A 26,881-nucleotide genomic window follows, 5' to 3' on the forward strand; every position below is an offset into this window, starting at 1 on the left:
TGACTTCTAGAAGTCAGTGGTGATTTTATTACTTATTCCATCAATTCCCATTCTCATCTTAAGTTCAATAAGGAAGAAACAGCTTGGGATGAGGAAGAACAAAGGGGTAGATTCTGGTCTCAGCAACACGTCAGCAGAACAGGTGTCCTTGGACGAGGTGAGGGTGATGACATCTGGTGTGAGCGCCCTAAGGAAGGAGCTGGGTTTTAGTAAAGAAGGATGTCTAGGATCTAGGAGGCTCCTCTCCAGCACTCAGTTTCTAGCTTTCTCAGTCCTTACTATTGTCTTTACACCCTGTGCTCCAGAAAGGTTCTACACTCCCACCACAGTCTTCCTAAATGTATCTTTCTTTGGGCCAAGTGATGGGAGGAAAGAAAAAAAAAAAAGCAGTGTTTTCCTTCACCCATTTTAGTTTCTTAGCGAAATCTCAGGAACAAAAATGAGATCAGCAAGCAACACACACACACACACACGCACACGCGCACACGCACACGCACACGCACACGCACACGCACACACACACACACACACACACACAAATTTATTTTCTATAAGCTTCACAGGATTCAGGAACCTTGAGAGAAGGAAATGAAAAATCAGAAGAAAGAATTGAACTTGAGCATTTTGTACTTGATGAAGAGCAGAAAGTGGTAGGGAATGTGACAAGACAAAAAAGGTGTGAGTTCAGTATAGACACTGTGGAGAAACTCCACAAACTGGGGTTCAGGCTCCTCTCCATCTCCTTCCATCTCCTAGGCCTCTCTGGACTAAAGAATGCTCCTTTCCTGCTGGTCTGGGGAGGGTGCCTCTCACAGGAAGCTCTTGTAGTTTGTTTCAGGGAAGAAGGTCAGAGAGCATTCCTCCAGTCCTTGCAATTTCTCCAATCCCTCCAGCTTCCTGGACTCAGTAAGCCCAAGTGCCATATTTTGGGAGTAACTTACAATGCACTCCATCCAAAGCAACTTGCAATATCTTACCTGGCCTTTTTGCACCACTCCACCTGAACCATGGGAGGCTATCTTTATAGGAAGAATCATCTTTGCCAGGGTTGAAGATCACCCACAAAACAGCCGTTGTGATCTCCAGCACTGCAGAAATGCAGGGCTCTTGTGGACCAGGAAGTGATAAAACAGGACCGTAGCTTGTGTGATGCTCTAATTATCTGCCATGTTAAGAAATAAATACATGGGGGCCAGGAGGTGGAGTACTGGGTTAAACGCACATAGTATGAAGCGCTAGGACTGGCATCAAAGAGCATGGTTTGATCCCTAGTTCTGAGCTCCAGCTCCCCACCTGCAGGGGGGTTTCGCTTCACAAGTGGTGTAACAGGTCTGCAGGTGTCTATCTTTTCCTCCCCCTCGCTATTTTCCCATCCCCTCTCAATTTCTCTGTCCAATCCAACAACAACAATAACAGCAACAGAAAAAAAAGATGGCCGCCAGGAGCAGTGGATTTGTGTTGTGCAGGCACCGAGCCCCAGTGATAACCTTGGAGGAAACAAAAAAAAGAAATAAAGAAGCACACATTAAAAAAAAAAATAAATAAGGAGACAGAAATGCAGAGCTTCAATCATCTGCTTTTCCCCACTTTTCTTTCTGTCCAGCGCCTCTATAAAGCAGCTGGGGAGGATGCCAGACACCAGTACACTATGACCCTGGGCCTGCCTGAGTTTCTTCGTGCAAAAACCAATGCAGCCATCCTGAGTGATGTAAGTTTTCCCTGTTGCTGCAGTTCACGATGCTCCAAAACCACATGGGCCCAGGTCTGGGATGTGGTCCTCTGGGCATCCACACGTAAGAGCACTTCTCTACCAGTGTGTTGAATTAACCTGTGTCAGCACCCACCCCGTAGAGTGTGCTAATGAGGTTTTCTCTGCCAGACAGAGAGATCCAGTTTGTCAGAGATCGATTCTGGAATGCCCAGGCAACAGAAGAGAGGGGCAGCCTTTGTTCATTGACTTGTGTAATATTTTTTCCTTTTTAAAAGATGATCTACATGTGTTTCCTACTGTAGGCAAAATACAAGGAGTCTGGGCGTAATCTCCGTGCTCAAGGCTACAAGCTGACAATAGATGCTCTCCCCTTCCAAGCAGCCCGGGCCTCTGGAGATCTAGCCAGCGATGTGAGTAGAATGAGATGACCTTCCATCTTGCCTAATTTCTGTTAACTTCATGTAAAACAGCCTCGGCGGCTGGTTTTCTTGAATTAAAGCAAATCTGTAACTGTGTGAGATAGGATGTCACTAGCGGAATATATTAGCTATGAATGAGCTTCTTTGACGGAGGGAGAGAGGTGCTGAAAGGCTTGGCTCATCAGAAGCTAAATTCAGCTGAAGGTCTCTAGCAGGAAAGTGATTATCATGTATTTCTCTTTTCAAAACTTACTTTATTATTTATGAGAAAGAGGGAGAGAGAACCAGAGCATCACTCTGGTACATGTAATGCTGGGAATACAACACAAAGTCAGGAACTGATGCTCTTAAGTCCAGTGCTTTATCCACTGCACTGAGACCCAGACTATGGTTACCTTTCTCTTTTACTTTTATTTTCATTTTTCAAAATTTATTATTTATTGCATTGAGACAGAGAGACATCTGGAGGGAAGAGGGAAGTAGAAAGGAAGAAAGAGAGAGAGTGGTACTCTTAGCACTGCTTCACTGCTCATGAAGCTTCCTCACTACAGATGGGGACTGGGCAGGGCCTTGAACCTGGATCCTTGAGCATTGTAACATGTATGCTTAACCAGGTGTGCCACTACCTGGCCCCTACCATGTATTTCTAATCACCATGATCCTCTTGGAATGTGTGGACTAGTCTTTTCTTTTCTTTTCTCTTCTTTTCTTTTCTTTTCTTTTCTTTTTATTTATAAAATGGAAATATTGACAAGACCATAGGAAGAGAGGGGTACAACTCCACACAATTCCCACCACCAGAAATCTGGATCCAATCTCCTCCCCTGATAGCTTTCCTATTCTTTATCTCTCTGGGAGTATAGATCCAGGATCATTGCTGGGTGCAGAAGGTGGAAGGTCTGGATTTTGTGATTGCTTCCCCACTGAACATGGATATTGTCAGGTCGATCCATACTCCCAGCCTGTCTCTTTCTTTCCCTAGTTGGTCAGAAGTTTGGGGAGGTGGGGCTCTAGGACACATGGTGGGGTTGTCTGCCCAGGGCAGTCAGATTGGCATCATGGTAACATCTGGAACCTGATGGCTGAGAAAGAGTTAACACATAAAGCTAACCAAATTGTTGACTGATCATGAACCTAAAGGCAAGAATATTGCAGATGAAGATTTGGGGGTATCCATTTTGGAAATAGCTAGTAGGTCTATTTTAGGTATATTCCAAGAGGCCCATGACTTTACTAGTTTTTGTCTGAGCCTGACACCTAATATGGCTGTCTGTACCACCAGGGAACTTGACTTAGACCCAGGTTATTGTCTGGGGAGATGATGTCATAGTTGGAAAAACAACTAGAAAGCTGGATCAGGAAAGAAAGTATGGGAGAATATGGAGAAAGTGTATAAATATTGTTAACTGTAAACCCCATTGATTTAATCTGGGATCCATATTCAGCACAGGAGCCGATGTAACCTCTGCATCCTGTGGTCTGAGCTCACATTCTGTGGTCATGGCTAGGAACATTCCAGGCTGCAATAATTTTGGAACCCATCTTCCTTGGGTTGTAGGTAGAGTATGTTATCCAACCTCCCTTTGGAGAATGGAACAGTCCCTACCATTGTTGATCCACATTAAGGGCACTAGGGGGACTAGTGTTTTCTAATGCCATATAGGCTTAGAAGGATAACTTGGACTAGAAATTATAATAAGGTCCTAACAACTCCCACCTTGGCTCTTGCCTGTGCTGTTGTCGGTTGTCAGCTATCTTTCAAATAACATCCCTGCCTTTGCAACTTGAAGGTGACCTTCTCACCCTACAGACAAGTCACAGAACATGTGGATTTTATACAGATGGAACCTTGGGGTTTTGTGCTTTGCCAAGTGCAAAGGGATGAAGCACAAGCTTCTCTTTTTATCCCTTCTTGGATCAATTCCTTTTGGCCACAGGTCACCTAAGAACAGTGAGGCCCTCACTTTGGTTCTGAGGAGCTGAGATAGGAAGGAGGAGCTATGGTGTGAGACACACACACACACAAACACACACACACACACACACACACACACACACGGGGGGGGGGGAAATCACCTGTTACAACAGACTTTTTGGATGGAAAGAGTAAAACAGGGAGGCAGAGAGACAGGGGAGATGATGTCAACACACTGAAGTTTCTCCAAAGCAGTGTAAGCCAGGCTTAAACATGGACTATGTGCAAGTGCATTATCAAAGTGACCTATTTTGCTGTCTCTGGAGCATTTTTTTTTTTGTCATCAGGGTTATCTCTGGGACTCGGTCCCTGTGCAATAAATGTACCACTTCCAGCAACCATTTTCTTTCTCCCTCTTTTTCTCTCTTTTTTATTATCTTTTTAAATTTTTTTATTTATAAAAAGGAAAAACTGATAAAAACCATAGGATAAGAGGGGTACAACTCCAAACAATTCCCACCACTAGAACTCCATCCCATCCCCTCTCCTGATAGCTTTCCTATTCTTTATCCCTCTGGGAGTATGGACCCAGGGTCATTGTGGGATGCAGAAGGTGGAAGGTCTGGCTTCTGTAATTGCTTCCCTGCTGAACATGCATGTTGACAGGTTGATCCATACTCCCAGCCTGTCTCCCTCTTTCCTTAGTGGGGCAGGGCTCTGGGGAAGCAGGACTTCAGGACACATTGGTGGGGATATCTGCCCAGGGAAGTCCGGTTGGCATCATCTTAGCATCTGGAACCTGGTGGCTAAAAAAAGAGTTAACATATAAAGCCATACAAACTGTTGACTAATCATGACCCTAAAAGCTGGAATAGTTTAGTTCAGATGAAGAATTGGGGGGGTGTCCTTTTTGTATATAGTTAGTAGGCCTATTTTAAATTCCAGAGGGCCCATGACTATACTAGTTTTTTTTTTTTCCCCTGAGCCTGACATCTGATATGCAGGTGGATCCAAGTTATTATCTGGGGAGATCATTATCTTTATTTATTTATTGGATACAGACAGTCAGAAATTGAGAGGGAAGGGGGATATAGAAAGGGAGAGAGACAGAGAGAAACCTGCAGCACTGCCTTACCTTTTGTGAAGATTTCCCTTTGCAGGTGGGGACTGGGGGCTTGAACCTGGGTCTTTGTGTATTGTAACATGTAACACCACCTGGTCCTGCGTTCTCTTTATAGAGAACAAGAGAGCAATTGAGAGAGGGGTGGTGGAAATTGAGAAGGGGAGGGGAAAAGGAGATATCTGTATTACTGCTTCACTTAAAGCCCCCCCCCCCCCCCGCTGGTGGAGACTGGGGCCTGACCTGGGTGCCTACAAATGTATTCTCCATGGGGTCTGCCACTCACAACCAGACCCTCAAGGCCACATTTTAGTAGTGTTCCTTCCTAGGAGGAAGCCTGCACAAGGGTAGAGCTCACTGTGCCTTTTGTTCTTTTTGCTTTTCTTTTTTTTTTGGGGGGGGGGGAAGGGGGAGATGGTTAATGGTTTGCAGTAAATAAAGTCGCTGGTACATTGTAAAATTTCAGTTTTCTTGCAGCAGGACCTGAAAAATGCCCCCTGCCCCCAGAGTCCTTTGGTGCAATACATCAAACCAAGTCCAAGTTCTGCTTTGTGTTTTCCTTTCTGTTCTTAATTCTCAACTTCTGTCCATGAGTGAGATCATCCCACGTTGCCTTTTCTTACAGTTATCACCTCCTAGTGTGAGAGCAGGTGATTCTCTTGAGTCTGCTATGCAGGGGACAGAGGGGACCCAGGCAGGATGCATGTGGGTGGCTCCTGACTAATGGGCTGTCCCCTACAGTTTCTCTACAGACACAATTTTGTGAAGGAGCGAGGGAAGCTGATTGGAGTGCAGAGTGTGGATGCGGACCCCTGGCTGCAGCACTGCCGGCAGATGGGCCGGCTACAGAGTGAGCTTCAGTACCGACGGGAGGCAGCGGGTGACCATGCCCAGTGCCACCTGCCACTGGACATGGTGCCCCTGGTGCATGCCAGGAAGGCCCAGGCCCTGGCCAGTGACCATGACTACCGGATGCACTGTCACCAGTTCACCACGCTGCCTGAGGACTTGAAGATGGCCTGGGCCAAGAGGGCACATGCTCTGCAGAGTGAGGTAAGGGTCTCCAGGGTTCTGTCTAGCTACCGTCCCCAAGGCCAGGGTGTCATTCTGCTTCATCCTCAGCCTTCTGCCACCCCAACATCACCCCCCCACCACACACACACTCCCAACAATGCCCTGTGGTAGCATTCAATCCATAATCAACATTTGCTTCAAGATAACTCACCTTTTAAAATATCCTTTATTTTCCTTACTATTCATTGGACAGACAGAGAAATTCATACAGAGGGCTGCAGAGACAGCATAATGATTATGCAAAAAAACTTTCGTGCCTAAGGCTTCAAATCCCAGATTCAGTCCCCTGTACCACCATGAGCCAGAGCTGAAGAGTGCTCTGGGCACTCTCTCTTTCTCTCTCAATAAAATAAATAATAAGCTATTTTTTAAAATAAATTGAGATGGAAGAGGGAAACAGAAAGAGAGTGGGAGAGACACCTGCAGCACTGCTACATCACTCGTGAAGCTTCCCCTCCCCCCAAAAGTGGGACTGGGAGGTTTGAACCTGGGCCCTTGCACATTGTAACCAGGTGCACCACCATCCAGCTCACAGAGCACCCACCTTATGCCACATAGCTTTTCAGACCCTGAGGATATGCAGTCAACAAAAAGGTCAGCACAATTCCTTCTTCTTCTTCTAGCGTTTGCCATTCTTCCGTAGCCAGTCAACAGCGTCAGGTTGAGCCTGATGTAAAGTTTCGAGACCTCCTTTGAATCTGGAGAGGTGGCAGTCGTTGACTATGTGGGTCATAGTCTGTCTGGAGCTGCAGGGGCAGTTCGGGTCGTCTCTGGCTCCCCAGCGATGGAACATAGCGGCGCACCGGCCATGGCCTGTTCGATAGCGATTGAGGAGGGCCCAATCATAACGTGCTAGGTCAAAGCCAGGTTGACGCTTGCAGGGGTCTGTGATGAGGTGTTTGTTCTTTACCTCAGCTGACTGCCAACTCTTGTTTCCAAGAGTCTGGAACAGAGAAGTTCAGTGTAGGCGTAGGAGACCAGATTGGATGACGAGACGTCAAGCGTTGAACAGGGTGGGCGAAGATATCCACGTATATTGGCAGGTCCGGTCGAGCGTAGACAATTCCTGTACTGAGGGAACCCCCTTATGTGTGTGGACTGGGGAGGAGATCTAGTAGGACAGGTATGGTATGTTCTATGTCAGATGGTCATACACGCTGTGCAGACAACACAGAAGGGGAGGGTCAGAGAGTGTTGTGTGTATATGAAATCACATGTGCCATCTAGTATCCAGATTGGTGCGCTGAGTAAAAAGTCCGAGTCAGTAGAGCACAGGGTTGGCATGCCTGAGGGCTCAGGTTCAACTCCAGGCAACAGGATAAGCCAAAGCTGAGAGGTACTCTGTTGTCTCATAAAAATAGTTAAATAAATCTTTTTTAAAAATGAAAATAAAAAATGGAAATAAGGGTTGGGGATCAGGGAAGTGACTCTGCAGTAGAGAACATAGTTTGCATGCATGAAGCCCTGGGTTCAATCCCCAGCAACTCATGAGAGGAACAAACACAAAACAAATAGAATTCTGTGGATGGTGGATTGGTGCTCTGCATACCTTCCCCTCTTTCTCTTACTCCCTTTCCCAGTTTGGTGGCTCAGAAAGAGTGCTCTTGGGTGCACCTCTCAGTGTAATTGGAAGGTCTGGATAGTTTCCACTGCAAAGGTGAACAAGATCAAAATAAGGGAGGGGCTGGGCCAGAGCACCCTGGCACTCGTTAGCAAAAGCCAAATGAAGCAGGTGGATGCTGGAGGAGGGTGTTATTGGGGTGGGACCCAGAACTCTGGAGCCTGCAGGGCAAAGAGGAGGAGAAGGATCATCACCATGACTGTTACAGACTGCTCGTCACTGCTGACACCGGAGCATGGAACTGTACATACGTGGGGGCAGCGCTGCTGTGTCACACCTGAGGACACGTGCCAGACTGAACCCCAAATCTACTGACAATACCTTGCTCCCCAGAAACTTGCTCATCACAGAAGCCATGCTTCCTATGGCTCAGGTGTGCATGCTGAAGCCCAGAAAGGGATGCCAAACAGGTGGGCAGGTGGTGCTAGCTACCTGTGCTAGGTATCTGTGCTAAGGTGGAAAGTTCTGGAATCAACCCTATGCCCCTCCCAAATTCCAGGTTTCTTAGCTAGTAACATGAGAATGTGATCCCATGTGCTATATGGTGCTCCCATGTGGTGCTGGGGGCTCAAACCAAGTCTCATAGTAAAATGTTTGCTGTACCAAGTGAGCTATATCCTAGCTCTGGGTCAATTTTATAAATGGTGAAGCCAACACAATGTCAGGGAAAGGCAATTAAATACAACCTCAATTTACCATTTACATCACTGCTATTTTGGAAAGGAAAGGATCTTCTAACATTAAAAGAAGACGTCCTGCCAAATAAAGAAAGTCCTTCTCAAGTCATCACTTCCAGGCTGAGAAGAAGATATGTATTAGAAACAATTGCTTTATTTTTAAGTCCCTACAGTAAGCTTCAAGCTCTCTCTCTCTCTCTCTCTCTCTCTCTCTCTCTCTCTCTCTCTCTTGACTTGGGTTTTTTGTGTGTGGGGGGAGGTCTGGATTCTGAGATGCTATGAACAGGAAATCCCATAATGCCCAGCTGTCTCTGAAACTTTGGTTTTCCTTGCAACCATGATTGAAAATCTAATTTCATGTGTTTGTGTTCTACAGAAGGGAGACAAGGGTTTGATGTCAGTTCACTTAATTCAGCACCACAGTTTTGGAGGTGAGGAAATAGTGGCCCCCATTCATGTGACTGCTTCTCCTATTCTCTTCTTCCCACGCTAGAGAGAAATCTGGGCACGTGGACAGCAGGTGTTCACCTCCAGGGGAAAGTACTTAAAACTGAGATCACTTGAGTCACATCCGGGACTGGACCTGCCCAAGCTGTGCCTTACTATGGGTGGGTGACTAGTTCAGCCACCTGTGCTGTCTGTTCCAAGCCTTTCCTTCCAAACTGGCTCCCCTTCCTATTTTTGGTTGCGAGGTGCCCTGAAATCATAGCAGGCAGGCTGGTGGAGAGTGTGCTGCTTTACCATGTGTGCATCCCCAGTTCAAGCCTGGTCCCCCCACTGCACTGAAGGAAGTGTGGGCGCTCTGGTCTCTTTTACTCTATCGGCCTCTCTCCCTCTCTGTCTCTATCAAAAGGCACTGTTCAGAGGACAGTTATGATGCCATCCTGTCGAGCTGTGTGACCTCAGGGAGATGCCTAAGTCTCTCTAGGTCTCAGTCTCTCCCATAGAAGCATCTATGGCAAAAGTTATTGCTTCTATGTTTTTCACTCACTCCTTTAATATTCCTGTTGGTATTGGCAGTACTCCTGTCATTACACAACTAAGACACCTATAAGTTTGGCTTTTGTGAAGCCACATCTAATGCAATTCAGTTATGCCACTTCTGGGCCAACTTTTTCATTGAGATAAGAAAAGAGAAAGAAAGGGGAGAGAGGGAGAGGGAGGGAGGAAGAGAGAAGGAGAGGGAGAGGGAGAGGAAGGAACTGGAGCTTCCCTCATTACCAATAGTACTCTTAAATGTGTTGTCAGAGTTTGAGCCTGAGTCATGAGCTAACTCTCTGGTCTCAGCACCTGTAACCTTAAGTAACTTTCCCAGAGTCATGTGATGACATGGAAACGACATGCCCATGATCACTTGATTAACTAGTTGGAGACAAAGTGGGACTGTTATTTTCTGACTCCATGTGCAGTGCTCTCTGGCTCCCTGAAGTGACAGGATTCAGAACCTTGATGGATGACCAGAGTGGCATGTCCAGAGGACTGTAGCTGGAGGCTGTTCTGAGAATCTGGACCATCATTTGGACACCCAAATTGCAGAGGGGAACCGGAGGCCTTCCTTTGCAGCATCCTGTGAGGACTGAAAGGGTTTGGATCTAAAGCAAACCACACCCTACGCAAGATAGCAATGGTATCAATATTGATTCATCTGTCAAGCACTATTCCTTCTCTACATCATTTTGGAGTGGAATTGTTTGCATCATTCATATTACAAGGCAGGAAGTGAAGCGTATGGGTCAGTATTCCAGACAGGGGTGCTGGAAGACCCCGAGAGAGAATCTTATGGGAACTTTAAGATGTGAGAGGAAAAACTGCCGGACGACCTTTTGGAGGGAAGTGGGGTTCAGTTGGGCAGCATAAGTCTCCTGTTGCCTTAGAATCCTTCTTGAAAACCATCTTTCTGCAGCTGCTTCCTCTCGGCCCCCTCCCCTCTCTGTCTCTTTCATCATGAAGTCTGGGGCAGGCCTGTTGTTTTTCGGGTCTATGTGAATAGTCAAAGCTGGGCCAGGAGCGGAGATATCAATAGATCAGCCATTTATAAGGGAGTCTGAAGCTCAGTGAGATCTTTGGGGAACCTGCATCTTGCTTTCTGACTTACCTGCGATCGTACTGTTCAGCTGCACAAAAGACAAGTTGAAAGAGCGCTCCCCACTTCATCTCGCTTATGAAAGGAGCAAGGCCCAGCTGTGAAGAGGCCCGCTAGGATTATTCTCTCTCTAACTTAGAAATTTACCCAATTTTCTCTGTTCTTTATCAGAGTGGAAGGCAAAAGCTTGGCGGGTGGAGACTGCAAGAGCGCGGTGTGCAAAGCAATCTCGCTGACATGGGGTTTTGAAACCTGCTCCCAGGCCCTGAGTGATGTCTCGTCCGCCAGTTGGAAGGCCAGTCAGATTTGCACAGGGGCGTTAACCAGCAGACAGTAGATCAGAAAGGGACCCTCTTTGAGGCCAGCTGTGAGGGATGCTGTGAATCCTGAAATGAAAGGAAGCAGAAAGGGCCGACAGGCTGATTTCTGGAGTGCCCTTTTGCGTGTAAGCGGGAGCCTATATCTAAATTAGAGGCAGGCTATCTACTTCGTTTAGAGCCCAATCTCAGATTTCCTCAGAGGGTCTTTGCCCACCTTTAAAAGTCCTTCATTTTCATAAAGAGAGGACGGAAAACATTCATGTCTGTCTCCTTGTAGGTAATGGCGGGCCCGTCAAGGAATAATAATGAGGTTTGATATTTTCTGATGGTTTAATGCATTGTCTTAAAACACCACTTGTACTGCTTTCTCCCAGAAGCGATGCTATAGGTTTCATCTCCTGAGCCCTTAAGATAAAGAAAATGGATCATGCTTAGCTCATTTTTACAACATAAGCAAATTGTGAATATCAGTGAGAAGAGAGATAAGTAGAAGCACCAAAAGATTTCAAAGGGTCACACGCCACTAGCTTGTTGTATCTGTGTTTGTGTGATCTTTCTTTTTTTAAGTGTCCCAGCTGATTGTTTTCCTTGTTACTAAAAGAAAAGGCAAATCTGTTTGTGGAGAGTGGCTCTTGTCCCCAGTATCCTCAGGTGTCTTCATGAGAACAGTGGGGTTGTTATGACCTTGGTATCACAGAGAGAAACTGAGTCACATTCTGGTAAAGCGATTTACTGAGTCCCAGCAGGACTGACGCAGAGCTCAAAACCCTTTTACAAACTGACAGCATGTGAAATGTTTCCATTTAGGCTGCCAATCGATGGCCTCACTGGCAGAATGAAACAGAACCATCAGGCTGAAGCTTGGATTTGGGCATTTATCTCAGCTTTCCCTAAGTGGCCATCCACATGGGTCATTACCTTCTGCTTTGAGCTCTGTCTCTTTGCTAGTGGCTTCTGCTTGTGTTTTATGCATAACCCATCATCATCCTTTAATTCCTGCCAGAGGTCACACATTCAAGTAAGCTTACAGGCAGGTTATTCTCCAGATGGCGATACTGCAATGTTACAACACGACAGTATCACAAATGCTGTTACAAATGGAGGGTCTCCTTGAAACTTGCCAACAGTCTGAGACACTGTCCTGATAAAAGCTCATTGTCTCCCTGCAGTTCTGCTACAAGTCAGACCTGATGGGCATGAAGGGGACAGGCTGGCTGACACAGAGCTCCCCTCAGATAGAATGTGCAAAGAAGGCTGGAGAACTCATCAGCGAGGTACCATCAACAGTCTTTTCCATAATGACAGCCCAGCATTTATTTGAATGTGAAAGGGGAAGAAGCCCATTATGAGTGGAGACCACCATCTTGATCACTGATTGCCAGAGTTCCCGTCCAAACACATTCACTTGTGGGGAACTAAAAGATACTTTCTAAACTGGCCAGTGGAAAGTGGGTGATGCTTTAGAAGATTCTCAACGGATAGATACATTATGCTTAAGTATGACCCAGACTGGCCCATTGTTTTCATGGGGGTGGGGTGTGTGTGCAAAATTTGAGCTTGCTTACAATGTCTGATTCAGGGGTTAACTGATTTCAGATGGAGGTAAAAACTTGCTCACAGTTCCCACCTGCAGGAGGAAGCTTCATAAGTGATGAAGCAGGTCTGCAGGTGTCTCTCTTTCTCTTCCCCTTTAACTCCCCCTACCCTTTCAATTTCCTTCTTTCCTATGAAGTAAAAAAAAGAACGGGGAAAAAATGGCCACTAGGAGTGGTAGATTGTTGTGCAGACACAGAGCTTCTGAGATAACCCTGGTGGCAAAACAACTCTAATAATAATTGCACAGAGTTTATTATAGTTACATAAAACTCAACTCCCCGTCTACTGATGGCCTGGAGCCCGTAGCCCCAGCAATGCACACCCTTCTTCATTTTCATAATAACAATCTACTTGGACAGGGTCAAAGCAGGACTGATGCTGAATCCTCTCTCCAACTGAGATCCTTGTGATGAGCTGTGGCAAGTGGCCGCCTCTTTTCCATGTGTGCTTTCAAAAGAAGAAACACCTGTAAAAGGGGTCCTTATCACAGAAGCAGCTGGGGTCAATTCTGGATTCTTCTTTTCTTTTCCAACAATGTCACTGGCCTATCTAAGGGAAAATGCTAGAAGAAGAAGACTGGCCTATCTGGTGCATATTTGGGGGGGGGGATGTTGCTGCATCTAGAAAACATGTGACATTTGACTGTTTTTTTTTTACAGTTCTTTTTTTTTTTTTTTAAAGAAAGGATTAATTAACAAGGGTAGGAGGGGTACAACTCCACACAATTCCCACCACCCAATCTCCATATCCCAACCCCTCCCCTGATAGCTTTCCCATTCTCTATCCCTCTGGGAGCATGGGCCCAGGGTCATTGTGGGTTACAGAAGGTAGAAGGTCTGGCTTCTGTAATTGCTTCCCTGCTGAACATGGGCTTTGACTGGTCGGTCCATACTCCCAGTCTGCCTCTCTCTTTCCCTAGTAGGGTGTGTCTCTGGGGAAGTGGAGCTCCAGGACACATTGGTGGGGTCTTCAATCCAGGGAAGCCTGGCCAGCATCCTGATGGCATCTGGAACCTGGTGACTGAAAAGAGAGTTAACATACGAAGCCAAACAAATTGTTGAGCAACCATGGACCCAAAGGTTGGAATAGTGTTTTATGAGCATTGTTGTCACCCCCCCCCCTTGTAGATCAAATACCGTGAAAGACCAGACCATATCAAGTTCACCACAGTGGTTGACTCCCCAGATTTTGTTCATGCCAAGAACAGCTACAGGCACTGCAATGAGGTAGGTTTTTCTCCTCACTCACCCCAGGTGCATAGTCACAGGTAGGGCTGCTCTGTGGTCGGTGCATAAAAAGCAAAGGCTCAAAATACAGTGTCCTTTCTCTATTACCTTGGACTAGTTACTCAGTCTCTTTGAACCTCAATTCCTTATCCAAATTGTAAGATAAAGCAGTAAATGTGAGAGAAAGCAGTATTTCATAAGAATGAATGGATGGATTGACTAAATTAATAACAAGTACATGAAATTTTTAGCAAGTACCTGGGATATGAGTGTGTCCCTTATCATGCTTTAATTAGGAATCATAACACTGCTGCAAAGTATTATTAATGGGTCTGACCAAGTCCTTGCTCAGATACATCTTGATTATTGATAGATGGTAACAGAACAAAAAGCTTAACATAAACCAGTTAAAAAATTATAGGGACTATGAGGTGGCATAGTTCAGTGCTCATAACAGAGCACAGGGTTTGTAATCCTGAGGCCCTAGAGTAACCAGATTCAGTCCCAGGCACTGTCATATGCCAGAGCTGGGCAGAATTCTTTTTTTTTTTAATTGGGGGGATTAATGTTTTACAGTCAACAATACAATACAGTAACAAAAAACAAAATGTGGTAGTCTGTACATATATAACATTTCTCAGTTTTCCACATAACAATTCAACCCCCTCTAGGTCCTCTGACATCATGTTCCAGGACCTATATTCTCCCCCCTCCTACCCTCGAGTCCTTTACTTTGATGCAATACAAACTAAGTCCAAGTTCTGCTTTGTGTTTTCTTGTTTTCTCAACTTCTTCTTTTTTAAAAAATTATTATTGATGATTTAATAATGATCGACAAGGTTGTGGGATAAGAGGGGTACAATTCATATTCCTACCTTTAGCATACCATATCCCATTTCCTCCATTGGGAGGTTTCTTATTCTTTATCCCTCTGGGAGTATAAACCAGTGATCTCTAAGGGGTACATAAGGTGAGAGTTTTGGCTTCTGTAATTGCTTCTCCACTGGCCATGGGCATTGGCACATCGATCCACAGCCCCAGCCTGCCTCTACCTTTCATTGAGTAGCATTCTGATCTCTTTCTTATAATAATTCTTTAAAAGGGGACAATTATAGTAATAGATAATTTCTACTTTTCACTTTCTACATATGATTTAGTCCAGTTTTCTCTCACCTATATTTATTTCAAAGAAAAGAAGTATTTTTTTCTCTGAAATTGTCAAGAAGTAGAGTTTGTACCCAGTAGCGGCAACAACACTCATGAAAATGCTGTTCTGCCCAGTTCACCTTTGCAAAGTCAACATACTGCGTACGTTTTAGCATCTTGTCTTCCTAGGAAGGCATGTGGATGATGCAATCCTGGTTTATTCTGAACATTTCCTCTGGCTTCTTATTATAAAAAGGCACCAACTGGTCCTCGCTATCCTCAACCTCTTTTTATCACCATCAACATTCAATTACAAAGACAGCGAGACATCTTGTTACTAGTGAGAAAATCCTGTCCAATGCTTAACCACAAAGATGTACTGCAGTACCCACACATCCTGCAGTGTTTGCAAAATACAGGTTTGGCCAAGCAGGGTGCTTGTTTGGGACCCATTTGGAACAGCTTTTGATGAATGCATTGTGTCTTTTTTTCTTCTTCTTCTTCTTCTGGATTTGCATTCTATTTTACTTTGAAAACTACACGCCTTGTATTTTGCATGGACTTAAATAATTTATTTATTCATTTATTTTTGGGTAGAGACAGAGAAATTGAGGGGGTAGGAGAATATAGAGAGAGTGAAACAGACACATGCAGCCTGGCTCCACTGCCTGTGAAGCTTCTCCCTTGAAGGTGGGAACTAGGGGCTTGAACTGGGGATCCTTGCACTCAGCTAGGTGAGCCACCACCTAGTCCCTGCATGGACTTCTTTAAAACTAGCCAGCCCCACATGTACCTGACAGGAGGCTGCGAGGGGAAAATGAAGGCTGGAAGGAAGCTCTCCCAGGTGCTTTCTGCCAGGCATGCTATGGGCAAGTCAGGAAGAGCTTTCACTTGCTTTTCTCCCAGATTTCAGCAAGTGTGGCTCTGTGCTCATCAGGAATCTGTCTGTCTTACCCACAGCGGCTGTACAGGTCTGGGGATGCGGAATCCCTACACAGATACACGCTGATCCCAGATCACCCTGATTTCACCAGGGCCCGCCTCAATGCTCTGCATCTGAGTGACGTAAGTGGACTGTTTGCTTTGTGTATACCTGCTTTTGTACAGGTGTCTGTGCCCAAACTAGAGTTTATCCATTTTGATTAAAAAAAAATTGTCCTAGAAGTAAGAATTTGGGAAAACTCTGGACTGATATAGGAGTAAGAATTTGGGGTAGAGGATGGGAGACAGCATCACAATTATGCAAAAAATGGTTATGTCTGAGACTCCAAGGTCCCAGTTTCAATTCCCAGTACTACCATCAGCCAGATATGAGCAATGCTCTGGTCTCTCTGTCTCTTCACATGTATCATTCTCTCTGTATATCTCATAAAAAAATAAATAAAATATTTTTTAAAAAAGGATTTGGGGTAGAAGGATCATGTTTCCTGCTCACTAACCAGCAGGAAACATGCCTGGTCCTGCACATGGCCTGGGTTTGAGCTTCAGTATTGCATATACAAAGTACTTGGGATAGAAAAAATAAAAATGAAAAACCTCGGGGAGTTGGGCAGTAGCGCAGCGGGTTGAGCACAGGTGGTGCAAAGCGCAAGGACCGGCATAAGGATCCCGGTTCGAGCCCCTGGCTCTCCACCTGCAGGGGTGTCACTTCACAAGTGGTGAAGTAGGTCTGCAGGTGTCTGTCTTTCTCTCCCCCTCTCTGTCTTCCCCTCCTCTCTCCATTTCTCTCTGTCCTATCCAACAACAGTGACATCAATAATAATTACTACAACAATAAAACAATAAGGGCAACAAAAGGGAATAAATAAATACATATTAAAATTATTTAAAAAGATGAAAAACCTCTGCACTGGGACTTGGACCAAACCTGTATGGCTTTAAGTATCTTTCCTCCCTCAGCCTCAGTTTCCTCGACTGTCAAATGGGCACACCTGTGATTCTCCCAGCTCTATTTCTGTTTTATCATTATTATTATTATTTTAAAGTTTTTGCCTCCAGGGTTATCACTGGGGTTAGGTGTCTACATTATGAATCCACCGCTTCCAATGCCATTTTTCCTTTTTTAAATTTTCTTCTGTGGTTCTATTTTATTCAATAGGACAATAGGACAGAAAGATTGAGAAGGGTGGGAGAGATAGAGAGGTAGGTATAGAAAGAGAAAGAGAAACATTTGCAGACCTGCTTCACAACTCATGAAGCATCCCCACTACAGGTGAAGAGAGGAAGCTTAAACCCAGGTCCTTGCACATGGTACTATGTGCACTTAACTGGATTCACTACTGCCTGGCCTCCTTTCAGCTCTAAAATGACAATTCAAGGTCTGCTTCCAAAAGGCCTTCATCATCCAGTAGGTCTCAAGCAAGGAAGTTGCACAGGCACTGATAAGTGATCCCTGTGTTAGAGTTTCTGGGACACTGCTCTTTAACCACTCAGACACCTGCCACTTTGGAGACGAGGCACCCCTTTCTCTCCCCAAAATTTGGAAAGATGCTGCAATTGTAGGTAGCTCATCAGGCCCAAAGAGGTCCACTCCTTTGTGTGAGGGGCTGCCCCCATACATTTTCTTTTCTTTTGCTGTGTGCCCTTTGCGTGCATAACCATGATGCTATTTCTCAAGCCAAGATTGTTGTTAGCGGAGGTCGGAGGCCTAGGGGTGTAATAAAAACAGGCGGCGGCTCAGCCGGCAAAGCTGTGATCTGGGGATGACAGGTAGCCAGGCGGTGGCATCAAAAGCAGCTGTCAGATCTGAATCACACAGGCTGAGTGTGTCGGCCTGGGGCAACGCAGGGCCTCCCAGAGTCAGGCTATTCTTCACTCCCTGGCCTGGCCATTGTGTTCTGGGGCTCCTTGCACATCAACAGCTGCTGCCGCTCACCCTGGAGGTGGCTGCCTCGTGGGGGTCGGCCAGAGGCGCCTTCTAGTTAGCGTGTGTATTAGTTTGTTGCGTTTGTAAAGCGCTGTGGGGTCCCATGCGGTGAATGCAGTGGTGCTTTGTAAATATGAGTTATTATGCCCATTTGATGCTTTTGAGAGATGCGCAAGGGATAATTTTAGAACAGCAGCTCCGGTGGGCTGACCTCCATCGGGGAAGCTGGACCTCCGCCTCGGTGGTGCTTGGACAAAACAACCATCTCATTAATGCTTCTGGAGCAGCACCTCTGTGGGGTCATCTCCTGAAGACCTGTGGCCCCACCCATGGTAGCACACAGCCAGTGTGTTTGCAGCTGGCTTAAGGAGGAGAGCCACCCCAGGTTGGTGGCTGAAGCATGTCTCCTCTCACAAAGGACACCAGTCTGCAGAGTCCCAGAACTGGCATTAACCACCAGGGCAGATGGATATGGAGAACTCATGCACCTCTTTTGAAAGAGCTCTTCTTTGGGGGCGTGTAGGAGCACACAATTGGATCAAGTGTTCTGGGAGGAGGTTGTGGAGGGAAAGTGACCTTCCTGTGCAAAGAAAAGCCATTGAGATGTGTAAGGCAGCCGAAATAACTAAAAATCAAATAACTCTAATGTGTGAGGACGAGGACAAAACTGCGCCCACTGTGATAAAGAAGAGGAACGCCCAGGGTTCCAAATCAAAGAGCCTACAGAATCTAAAGACTCCCAGTGGCAAAGCAAAAACCTCAACAGAAGGAGGAAAATGCAGAGAGGAAGTGGTAACAACCAAGCAAACAGGACCTAAGGGGAAAGGGACCAGGAGAAAGGGACCAATGCCTTGGGGATGCCCCAGTGGGACCAGGTTCCTGAGTTGTTCCTCAGTTCCTGAGACTTGGGAGCTAGGGTGCACTGGACACATAACTGGGAATGACATGGGAGCCTGTGGTTTGACCTCCTTGCCTAGCACAGACCTAGCAGCAAGGATCTTCTGAGATCCCTGGTAACAGTCCCCTTGCCAAGGAATGCTAAAGCTCATGACTTTGTTTGCCACTCTGGCATCGCAGGGTCACAGAGACAGGAAGCAGAATGCTAAGGCAGACAGGCGTCGCTGTGGATGTCCCCTCACTGGAAAGGGCCTCTCCATCCTGTCTGCTAAATTCAGGAGTGAAACTGTTGAATGGGTCTGTCTGAGATCCATTCAGTGAGCACTTGCCCTATCGATTACTAGTTCTCTCTTTCTAGGCTCTTGAATATAGTTATTCTGGGCTTATGGCTTGTGGTGTTGGGCATAGAAGTAGGAGGTGGTAAAGGATGGAAGGTGAGGATGGACAGAAGTTCACAAGACTGAGAGATTCCATGCTTGGCCCAGGTACTCTGTGGTCCCCTCTTGTTCCTGACCAGTTGTGAGGTAGTGTGAGTTACTGTGATTTTTGCCTATCTTTTGTTTATGCTTAATCCTTCCAAGAATCCTATAGAATAGAGCCCCAGTCTCTACCTCTATTTGCAGGTGACGAAAGTATAGTCCTTAAAGGCCCTCACTTTCCTCTGTGGCTCAGAGAATGAGAAAATGCTGTCACAGGCTGGGCCTGTCATGTGCAGGCAACATGTCTCTCCCGCTGTCTCCCTTCTCTGTGTCTGAATAAAGGCCAGGCCTCCACTGGCATCTCCAGAGGACTCCTTTCATGGAGCCATCCCCTTATCTTGAAATATACATATATATATATATATATATATATATATATATATATATATATATATATATATATATGTATGTATTAGCTACATGAAGGCATGGGAGATTTTGATGCCTCTATGGTGATGTGGTTCAATCCGAGGACTAAGAAGATATGATTACAGACTCCTGGAGGGCATGTGGGAACAACTTGAAACAGGGGAGAAATGAAAAAGGAAGATGTGAAACACAAGGGTCAGGAACTCAGGCAGGTTCTTGATAATTTAATTCAGGTGCGGGCACTTTCCTTCATGCTGGTGGCAGGAATACGTGTGGGAAGCAGCACGCTCTGAGGTGAGGGGGTGATGTGGCAACCAAGGTAGCTGAGGTGGCCGCAGACGGTCCATGGAGCTGAGGATCCCAGGAGAGCTGAGATCTGAAGAGCAGGATATTCAGCATGGGGGAGGGAAGAAATGGGCCGCTCTTTTTTCCTTTTTTTAAAAAATTAATTTATTTATAAAATGGAAACACTGACAAGACCAGAGGATAAGAGGGGTACAATTCCCATCACCAGAGCTCCATATTCCATCCCCTCCCCTGACAGCTTTCCTATTCTTTAACCCCCTGGGAGTATGGACCCAGGGTCATTATGGGGTGCAGAAGGTGGAGGGTCTGGCTTCTGTAATTGCTTCCCCACTGAACATGGGTGTTGACAGGTCGATCCATACTCCCAGCCTGTCTCTCTCTTTCCCTAGTGGGGCAGAGCTCTGAGGAAACAGGGATCCAGGACACATTGGTGGGGTCGTCTGCCCAGGGAAGTCTGGTTTGCATCATGGTAGCATCTGGAACCTGGTGGCTGAAAAAGAGTTAACATATAAAGCCATACAAATTGTTGACTGATCATGAACCTAAAGGCTGGAATAGTGCAGATGAAGATTTGGGGGTCTCCATTTTGGAAATAGCTAGTAGGTCTATTTTAGGTATATTCCAAAGGGCCCATGGATTTATTAGTTTTTGCCCAGGACTGACATCTGATATGCAAGTGGTCCCAGGTTATTGTCTGGGAAAAAGACGTCATGCTAGAAAAACGGCTAGAAAGCATGATCAGGGGAGAAAGTGGCTCCCAGATATGGGAAAAGTGTATAAATATTGTTGACTGTAAACCCCATTGATTTGATCTGGGGCCCTTTAATGCTGCATTCTGGGATCTAGAACTGGAGTTGAGGCACTAAAGTAGCAGGCAGCAGTGAAAAGGAGTGGCTGATATTTTGGAGGGCACCCCAGGGAATATAGCAAATGGATCCAAGTAGATCCCCAGTCTCATAAGATCAAGACCTGATGCTCAGGTTGGAAAAGAGTAGAAGCCTTGTTTAGCCAGAGCCACCAGACTCTATGCTTGGCAGGTCCTCAAGATGGAGACGAGGCTCTGAGCTGTGCTATTCTGGGCACCAGCAAAGACAGAGGGCGCGTGTTTAGGGCCTGTTCCTGTTGAGTGCTAGCTGCACTGGGCAGTGGAATGACTCAATCCCCACTCACTCCTGTCTTTGCTTTCTCCTCCTAGAAAGCCTACAGAAACTCTTGGGAACAGACTCGGGCTGGCAGCTATGACTTCAGGCTGGATGCAATCCCATTCCAGACTGCCCGGGCCTCCAGAGAGATTGCCAGTGATGTAAGATTGCATGCATGCCTTCCCTTTACCAGCCAGAGGTGGTGCTCTTGTCTCTCCTGATTCTGTTGAAAGATAAACCACCAGGAACCCAAACTGAAAAAGTCTTTCAAGAGAAAAGAAAAGAAATGCAGGCCCAACTTTCTCCTTCCTCCTCTCTCTCTCTCTCTCTCTCTCTCTCTCTCTTTCCTTTTTCTGTTCTTTCTCTTCTGTTATTTTATTTATTGGATAGAGACAGAGAGAAATAGAGAAGAAGAGATAAAGAGAGATACCTGCTACAGGAGCCAGGTGGTGGTGCACCTGGTTGAGTGTACATGTTGCAATATGCAAGGACCCAAGTTCAAGCCCCTGGTCCCTACCTGCAGAAGGAAAGTTTTTTTGAGTGGTGAAGCAGTGCTGCAGGTCTCTCTCCTTCTGTCTGTCTGTCTGTCTCTCCTTCCCTCTTGATTTCTATCCAATAAATTAATAAATATAACAAAAAATTAAAAAAGAGAAAGACACCTGCAGCATTGCTTCAAGAAACTGGGAAAGGCTATACTCCCATTTGTTTCTCTCTCTCTCTCTCTCTTTCTTTTTTAAAGGTTTATTTATTTGTTTATTATGGGAGGAAGAGAGAGGAGAGAGAACCAGAACATCATTCTGGCATATGCAATACCAGGGACTGAACTCTGGACCTCATGTTTGAGAGTCCAATGCTTTTATCCACTGTGCCACCTTCCATGCCACCCAACCCCTTTTATTTGAAAAGAGGGATTCTTAGAAGCTGAAATATGTGAGCCTAGAAGTCACTAAACATGTGTTTTACTTGTTGATCTGCAATAAACAACTTCCAGCTAAAGTGCAGGGTGACAGTGTAGAAAGAGATTGGACTTTTCCTCTAGATTGATTTGAATTCAAATCCAGAATCAGTCAGGATTTAGTTCTGTGGTCCTGGGCAAGTTGTTTAAATTCTCTCAACCTCAAACTTCTGCATCGGAAGAAATAAACATGTAATACTTGTTTCCTAGAACTGGTGTAGGTTCACAGTATTATGAACATAGCAGGTATTAAAAACATGACAGATATTGTCACCACAGAGGAAAACCACCACTGACTAGAGAGCAGCCTTCCATGAAAGGTGCTTTTCTGGTCCACAGGCCGATAAGTACAGAATACAAGAGCTAACATTTAGAAATATTTTTAGCAATTAGGTGTCATAATGTCCAAGTATGTGATTGGTAGATTTGTTTTGTTGAGCAGGGTGGAGGCTATTTGGGCATTATCAAACACACTTGTCACTACTATATACCAGAATATGCAATCTGGCAAGGGGTGGTATGAATGTATCTTTCTGTTGACACTAGAAAGATATGGGGTGCCCTCAAATGGCAGCCTCCAGTTCCAGCTCTAAGAGTTTAAGCATAAAAATGGTACCTGCCACTGTTTCTGTCCATCTCTGGAGAAAATTCCAATGGACTCTTGTTAGTGACAGACCCTTTAGGATTGGCCAGTGATTTGCTTCATGTAAAACTTAGGTACTTTTCAACTTGCTACCTTTACTGTGGGCACCAGGGTGAATGAATCTGTTCATTTGTCCCACAAGAGTGATGTCTCTACTCCCTGACACCTCTTGAGTCTTCTGGTCTCAAGTTCCATTGGTTTTCAAGGATAGATATCTTGAGGATCCCATTTCTCTGGTAAAGATCCCAAGGGTTGGGGTATCTGATATGGGCTATGAACTCTTCACTTTCCAGCAGGTAGCTCCATATTGGTGAGACTCCTCCTCCTTGCAGTTACTGCATTGGGAATGGGGTTATTCGGAGAGACCTTACCTCTGCCGCCTTTACTCATTTTATGTGATCCTTTTGTCTCTTGTTGTGGAGGAACTGTTCAGCTTATTCTTAGCTCTTTCTTTTTTCTTTTTTCTTTTTCCTATATCCATAGTTTCTCATCTCTTTCTTGATGAGAATTGTTTTATGAATAGCTATACATTTGGTGTGTCTGTGGGAAGAGGTGAGGCTAGAAACTTCCTATGCTGTCATCTTGCATTGTCCCTTTCAATGAATCTTCTCAGTGTCACATGGAATGGAGGCTCATGCTCTCATTTTATCAGATGGAGAAACAGAAGTTGAGAGAGACTTAATATCTAACTGAAGACCACAGAGCTAGGAAACAGCAGACAGATACAGAGTCCAGGTCAATTGGAATCCAAAGATATGCTCTTAAACCACTGTTGTTATCCCTGTTGAGATGATCCCCCAGATTCACCATGGAGAAGAAGTGGGCCCCTGTGACTCATCTCTGCTCCTCTCCCTTGCAGTTCCGCTACAGAGAGGCCTTCCTGAGGGACCGGGGCCTTCAGATTGGCTACCGTAGCATCAACGATGACCCAAGGATGAGGCATTTCCTCAATGTGGGAAGACTACAGAGTGACAATGAGTATAAGAAGGACTTTGCCAATAATCGATCCCAGTTTCACAGCTGCCCAGACCAGCCTGGCTTCCTCCATGCCAAGAGAAGCCAGCAGCTGGCCAGTGATGTTTTATATAGGCAGCCCCTGCCTCAGCCCACCAGCGACACAGAGCAGCTGGGCCTGAAGCATGCGCAGAGAGCCCACCAGCTACAGAGTGATGTGAGCACCCCATCCCCTCCTGACCAGGGCCCTTCCTCTGGTGTCTCTTCATGAAGACGATCAGCATCAAGCTGCCTTGTTGTGAGAGTCTGAGCTAAATGATTGCAATGTGATACTGCTTGCAAGGAATCATTCTCTCTGGCTGTTCTCTCTGAGAGGCATCTGGAACTTGGAGATGGGAAGTGGCTTCTCTAAGGTCAAAAATAAGACCTTGAACTTGAGCCATGTCTCTCACCTTCTCCCTCTCTGTACCCATGGCAGCCCCATCATTTGAAGGGGAGGTGCCATTTTGGACACCAGCTGGATTCCAGGGAGGTTTTGCTTAAGCTGAGTTTGCTTCTCTTATCCTGGCCCCACTTACACAATAGAACATTCTCTCTCTCTTTCTCTCTCTCTCTCTCTCTCCTTCCAGGGGCTCAGTTCCAGCACCTACAAATCCACTGCTTGTGGCAGCCTTTTTTTTTTTTCAAAGAGAAACTGAGAGGGGGGAAGGGGAGATAGAGAGAGAGAGAAAGATAGACACCTACAGATCTGCTTCCCTGCTTGTGAAGCTTCTTCCCTGCAAGGGGGGAGGGGGTACTGGGGGCTTGAACCCAGATCCTAGTGTGGGTCCTAGTACTTAGTACTATGTGCTTTAAACTGGCTGCACCATCACACCACCACCTGGCCCCCCAAAACAGAACATTCTCCATCTCACAACAGCTTTTTGAATCCTCTCTGCTCTGTACCCAAACCTTGATGATAACTTCTTCCCCTTGCTTCCGTCCTCCCCCTCAAGGTCAAGTACAAATCAGACTTGAACCTGACCAGAGGCATTGGTTGGACCCCTCCAGGCTCCTATAAAGTGGAAATGGCTCGGCGGGCTGCAGAACTGGCCAACACAAGGGCCCTGGGTCTCCGGGGGGCTTATGTAAGTAGCAGGCTGCAATCCCACCTGCTTGCAAGGCCTTTGAGACAGGCAAACTCCTTGTTTCTTTTCCAACTTTCTTTTGGGTCAAAGGTCAGCTGGCTCTAAAGAAATGTGAAATGCAGCTTAAGCAAGGAGCCTAATTTCATGGGTCTGAGATGACCAGGCAGGTGACAGAGGGGTTAAACTTCCTGCAGGGTTTCCTCTGAAGTCCCAGCCATTAGTTGTGCTGAGACAAACCTACCAGGGCTACATCAATCCCAGGCCAGAGCGGCCCGGGCTGCACAGACTGCCTGCCCCTTACATTTCCCGAAAGAGTCAGGGACTTGCTAGCTACAACAGTCTGGGTTTTGAACCCTATTTTGTTCAGAAGAAAGATGCAATGTCTAAATGAGAGACTGGCTTCACTCCTGTCTTATTCTTGCCTCGAGGATCCTTTTGTCTGGGGGGAGGGAGAAAGAGGGACAAGGAAAGGGAGCTTGAACATTTTTAATGCTCCTGGTGGTGTCTTAGATAGCTTGTCCTGTGGGAGTGGGGCAGGAAGGGGGGGAGCTTCATTTGAACTCAGGGGTTCCATTTGATTTCTGCAGCGGGGGGCAGAGGCTATGGAGACTGGAGAAAATCAGAGGGGAGATGTGAACCCGGATGCCACTGAAATTCTGCACATCAAGAGGAGGAAGGCTCGACTCTTATGAGAGTGTGGTATCACCTAAGATTCGTGGGGCTGAAGCTGGAGGGGAGTCTCCATGCTCAGATGACTTCAGTCTGGGAAAGCTGTAAGAGTGACATGCTGGCCCATCCCCAGATCCACCTTTATTAAAAACAGCAACTGTGGATGGATTGAGAATGTTGTCTGTCTGGTCTTCTGTTTAGAAGTGGGTGGGTGGGAAGGAGGTGCCCCCTGAGTGTCTGGGGTGAGCAAGAAAATTGCAAGGGAAATTTCCACTCATGTTGGACCATCTCAAGCCCCCATGTGCAAATGCCCATGGCAGAGACAGTCTGTAGGTCTGATTTTCTGGATGGTGCAGTTGTCAAAAGGGCAGTAGGCAGATTCAGTTTTTGGTGATGCTGTCATTTCTCACATGACTCAAGAGAGAGTCTGGGAAATGGTGGAGCTGCAGCTCTGGGGCACTGTCTCTGCTCTGAGTGTGGACCTCTGTACTTTGGACTCCCAGAGGCTCTGAGGAACGTCCACTGTTGCCCTTGAGCCTTGCCTTGCCAAATGTTAAGGACGATAGCTCTGTGGTTCAAAGGGCAGGTCAGAAACCACCCTCCCTTTGGATGGTGGCTTTGATCCAATTCAGGAACTTGGTGACGTGGGTGTAGACCCCAGGTTTCTTCCCACACTCCAGGCCCCAGCTCACAATCCCGTAGATAAAGTAGGTGCCATCCTTCTCGCAGGTCAGAGGGCCTCCAGAATCACCCTGAGGGGAAAAGACATGTGTGCTCAACCTTGTGATTCAGAATACCACTGGATATGTCTCCCACTTCCTGGGAGGGGGTGTCAGCCAGTGAGGAGGCGAGGTCACCCACCAGCTGCAGTGGCCTCCTCTGAGGAGCAGTGACAAGGCTCAGCCTGTACCTCGGGATGCTTGGCTTTGAAGGGGAAGAAGCTCAGAAGCCAGCAACACCCTCCAGCTACCAGAGTCCATTAAGGCTTGTGGGAAGTCCACAGGGCTGGGGTCACAGCTCTGGTTCACATTCTGAGTCCCAACTCTAAGTTACATGGGTACTCCTACTATGAATTCTCAGGACGTGGATCTCTCTCTAACAGGAACCTGTGTGTGTGTGTGGGGGGGGAGGGATGGCGGTGGTGGTTGGGGACCCTGTTTGGCTAGAATCCATCAGGAGTCACAACATGTGACATACAGACACATGCACACACAGGCACACACAGTGGAGATGATCAGGCTCAAAGGCATCATCACCTAGATAATCAGCAGGATCTATGGGGTTAGTTCTTATGGGTCCCAAACCTCTGAGTCATCATAGGCCCCAGAAGCTTGGAAGTCCCCAAAGTCCTAGACTAAAGGGACAGTCAGATAGATTCCAGAATGGATGTGACCACAGAGGAACCACTGAATCACTTGGCTTGTCAGGTTAAATTCTTCTCTCTCTCTCTCTCTCTGTCTCTCTCTCTGTCTCTCTCTCTCTCTCTCTAATACACACACACACACACACACACACACACACACACACACACACACACACTTAAATTCTAATCACTAGTTTAAAACA

At 46.3% G+C, this 26,881-nt stretch overlaps 2 protein-coding genes across 21 annotated transcripts in view; one reads left to right on the top strand and one right to left on the bottom strand.

Moving 5' to 3' along the window:
- NRAP (nebulin related anchoring protein) overlaps positions 1-25,490 on the top strand; it is a 100,423-nt gene extending 74,933 nt beyond the window's left edge. For 16 of the 19 annotated variants that reach the window (XM_007519976.3, XM_060171255.1, XM_060171268.1 and 13 more), the window contains 10 exons: positions 1,604-1,708; positions 2,014-2,121; positions 5,907-6,218; positions 12,110-12,214; positions 13,664-13,762; positions 15,869-15,973; positions 21,021-21,128; positions 23,425-23,736; positions 24,515-24,646; positions 25,234-25,490. In XM_007519976.3, coding sequence (XP_007520038.2) covers positions 1,604-1,708; positions 2,014-2,121; positions 5,907-6,218; positions 12,110-12,214; positions 13,664-13,762; positions 15,869-15,973; positions 21,021-21,128; positions 23,425-23,736; positions 24,515-24,646; positions 25,234-25,338 — 1,491 coding nt within the window. In that variant the 3' untranslated portion in view covers positions 25,339-25,490. The remainder of the gene's footprint in view (positions 1-1,603; positions 1,709-2,013; positions 2,122-5,906; positions 6,219-12,109; positions 12,215-13,663; positions 13,763-15,868; positions 15,974-21,020; positions 21,129-23,424; positions 23,737-24,514; positions 24,647-25,233) is intronic. The other 3 variants (XM_060171264.1, XM_060171266.1, XM_060171270.1) reach the window with 3 other exon arrangements.
- Positions 25,421-26,881, bottom strand: part of HABP2 (hyaluronan binding protein 2) — a 36,365-nt gene continuing 34,904 nt past the window's right edge. For both annotated transcript variants that reach the window (XM_016186818.2, XM_016186817.2), the window contains exon 13: positions 25,421-26,067. In XM_016186818.2, coding sequence (XP_016042304.1) covers positions 25,903-26,067 — 165 coding nt within the window. In that variant the 3' untranslated portion in view covers positions 25,421-25,902. The remainder of the gene's footprint in view (positions 26,068-26,881) is intronic.

This window comes from Erinaceus europaeus, chromosome 14, assembly GCF_950295315.1.
Source record: "Erinaceus europaeus chromosome 14, mEriEur2.1, whole genome shotgun sequence".
Taxonomy (NCBI): Eukaryota; Metazoa; Chordata; class Mammalia; order Eulipotyphla; family Erinaceidae; genus Erinaceus; species Erinaceus europaeus.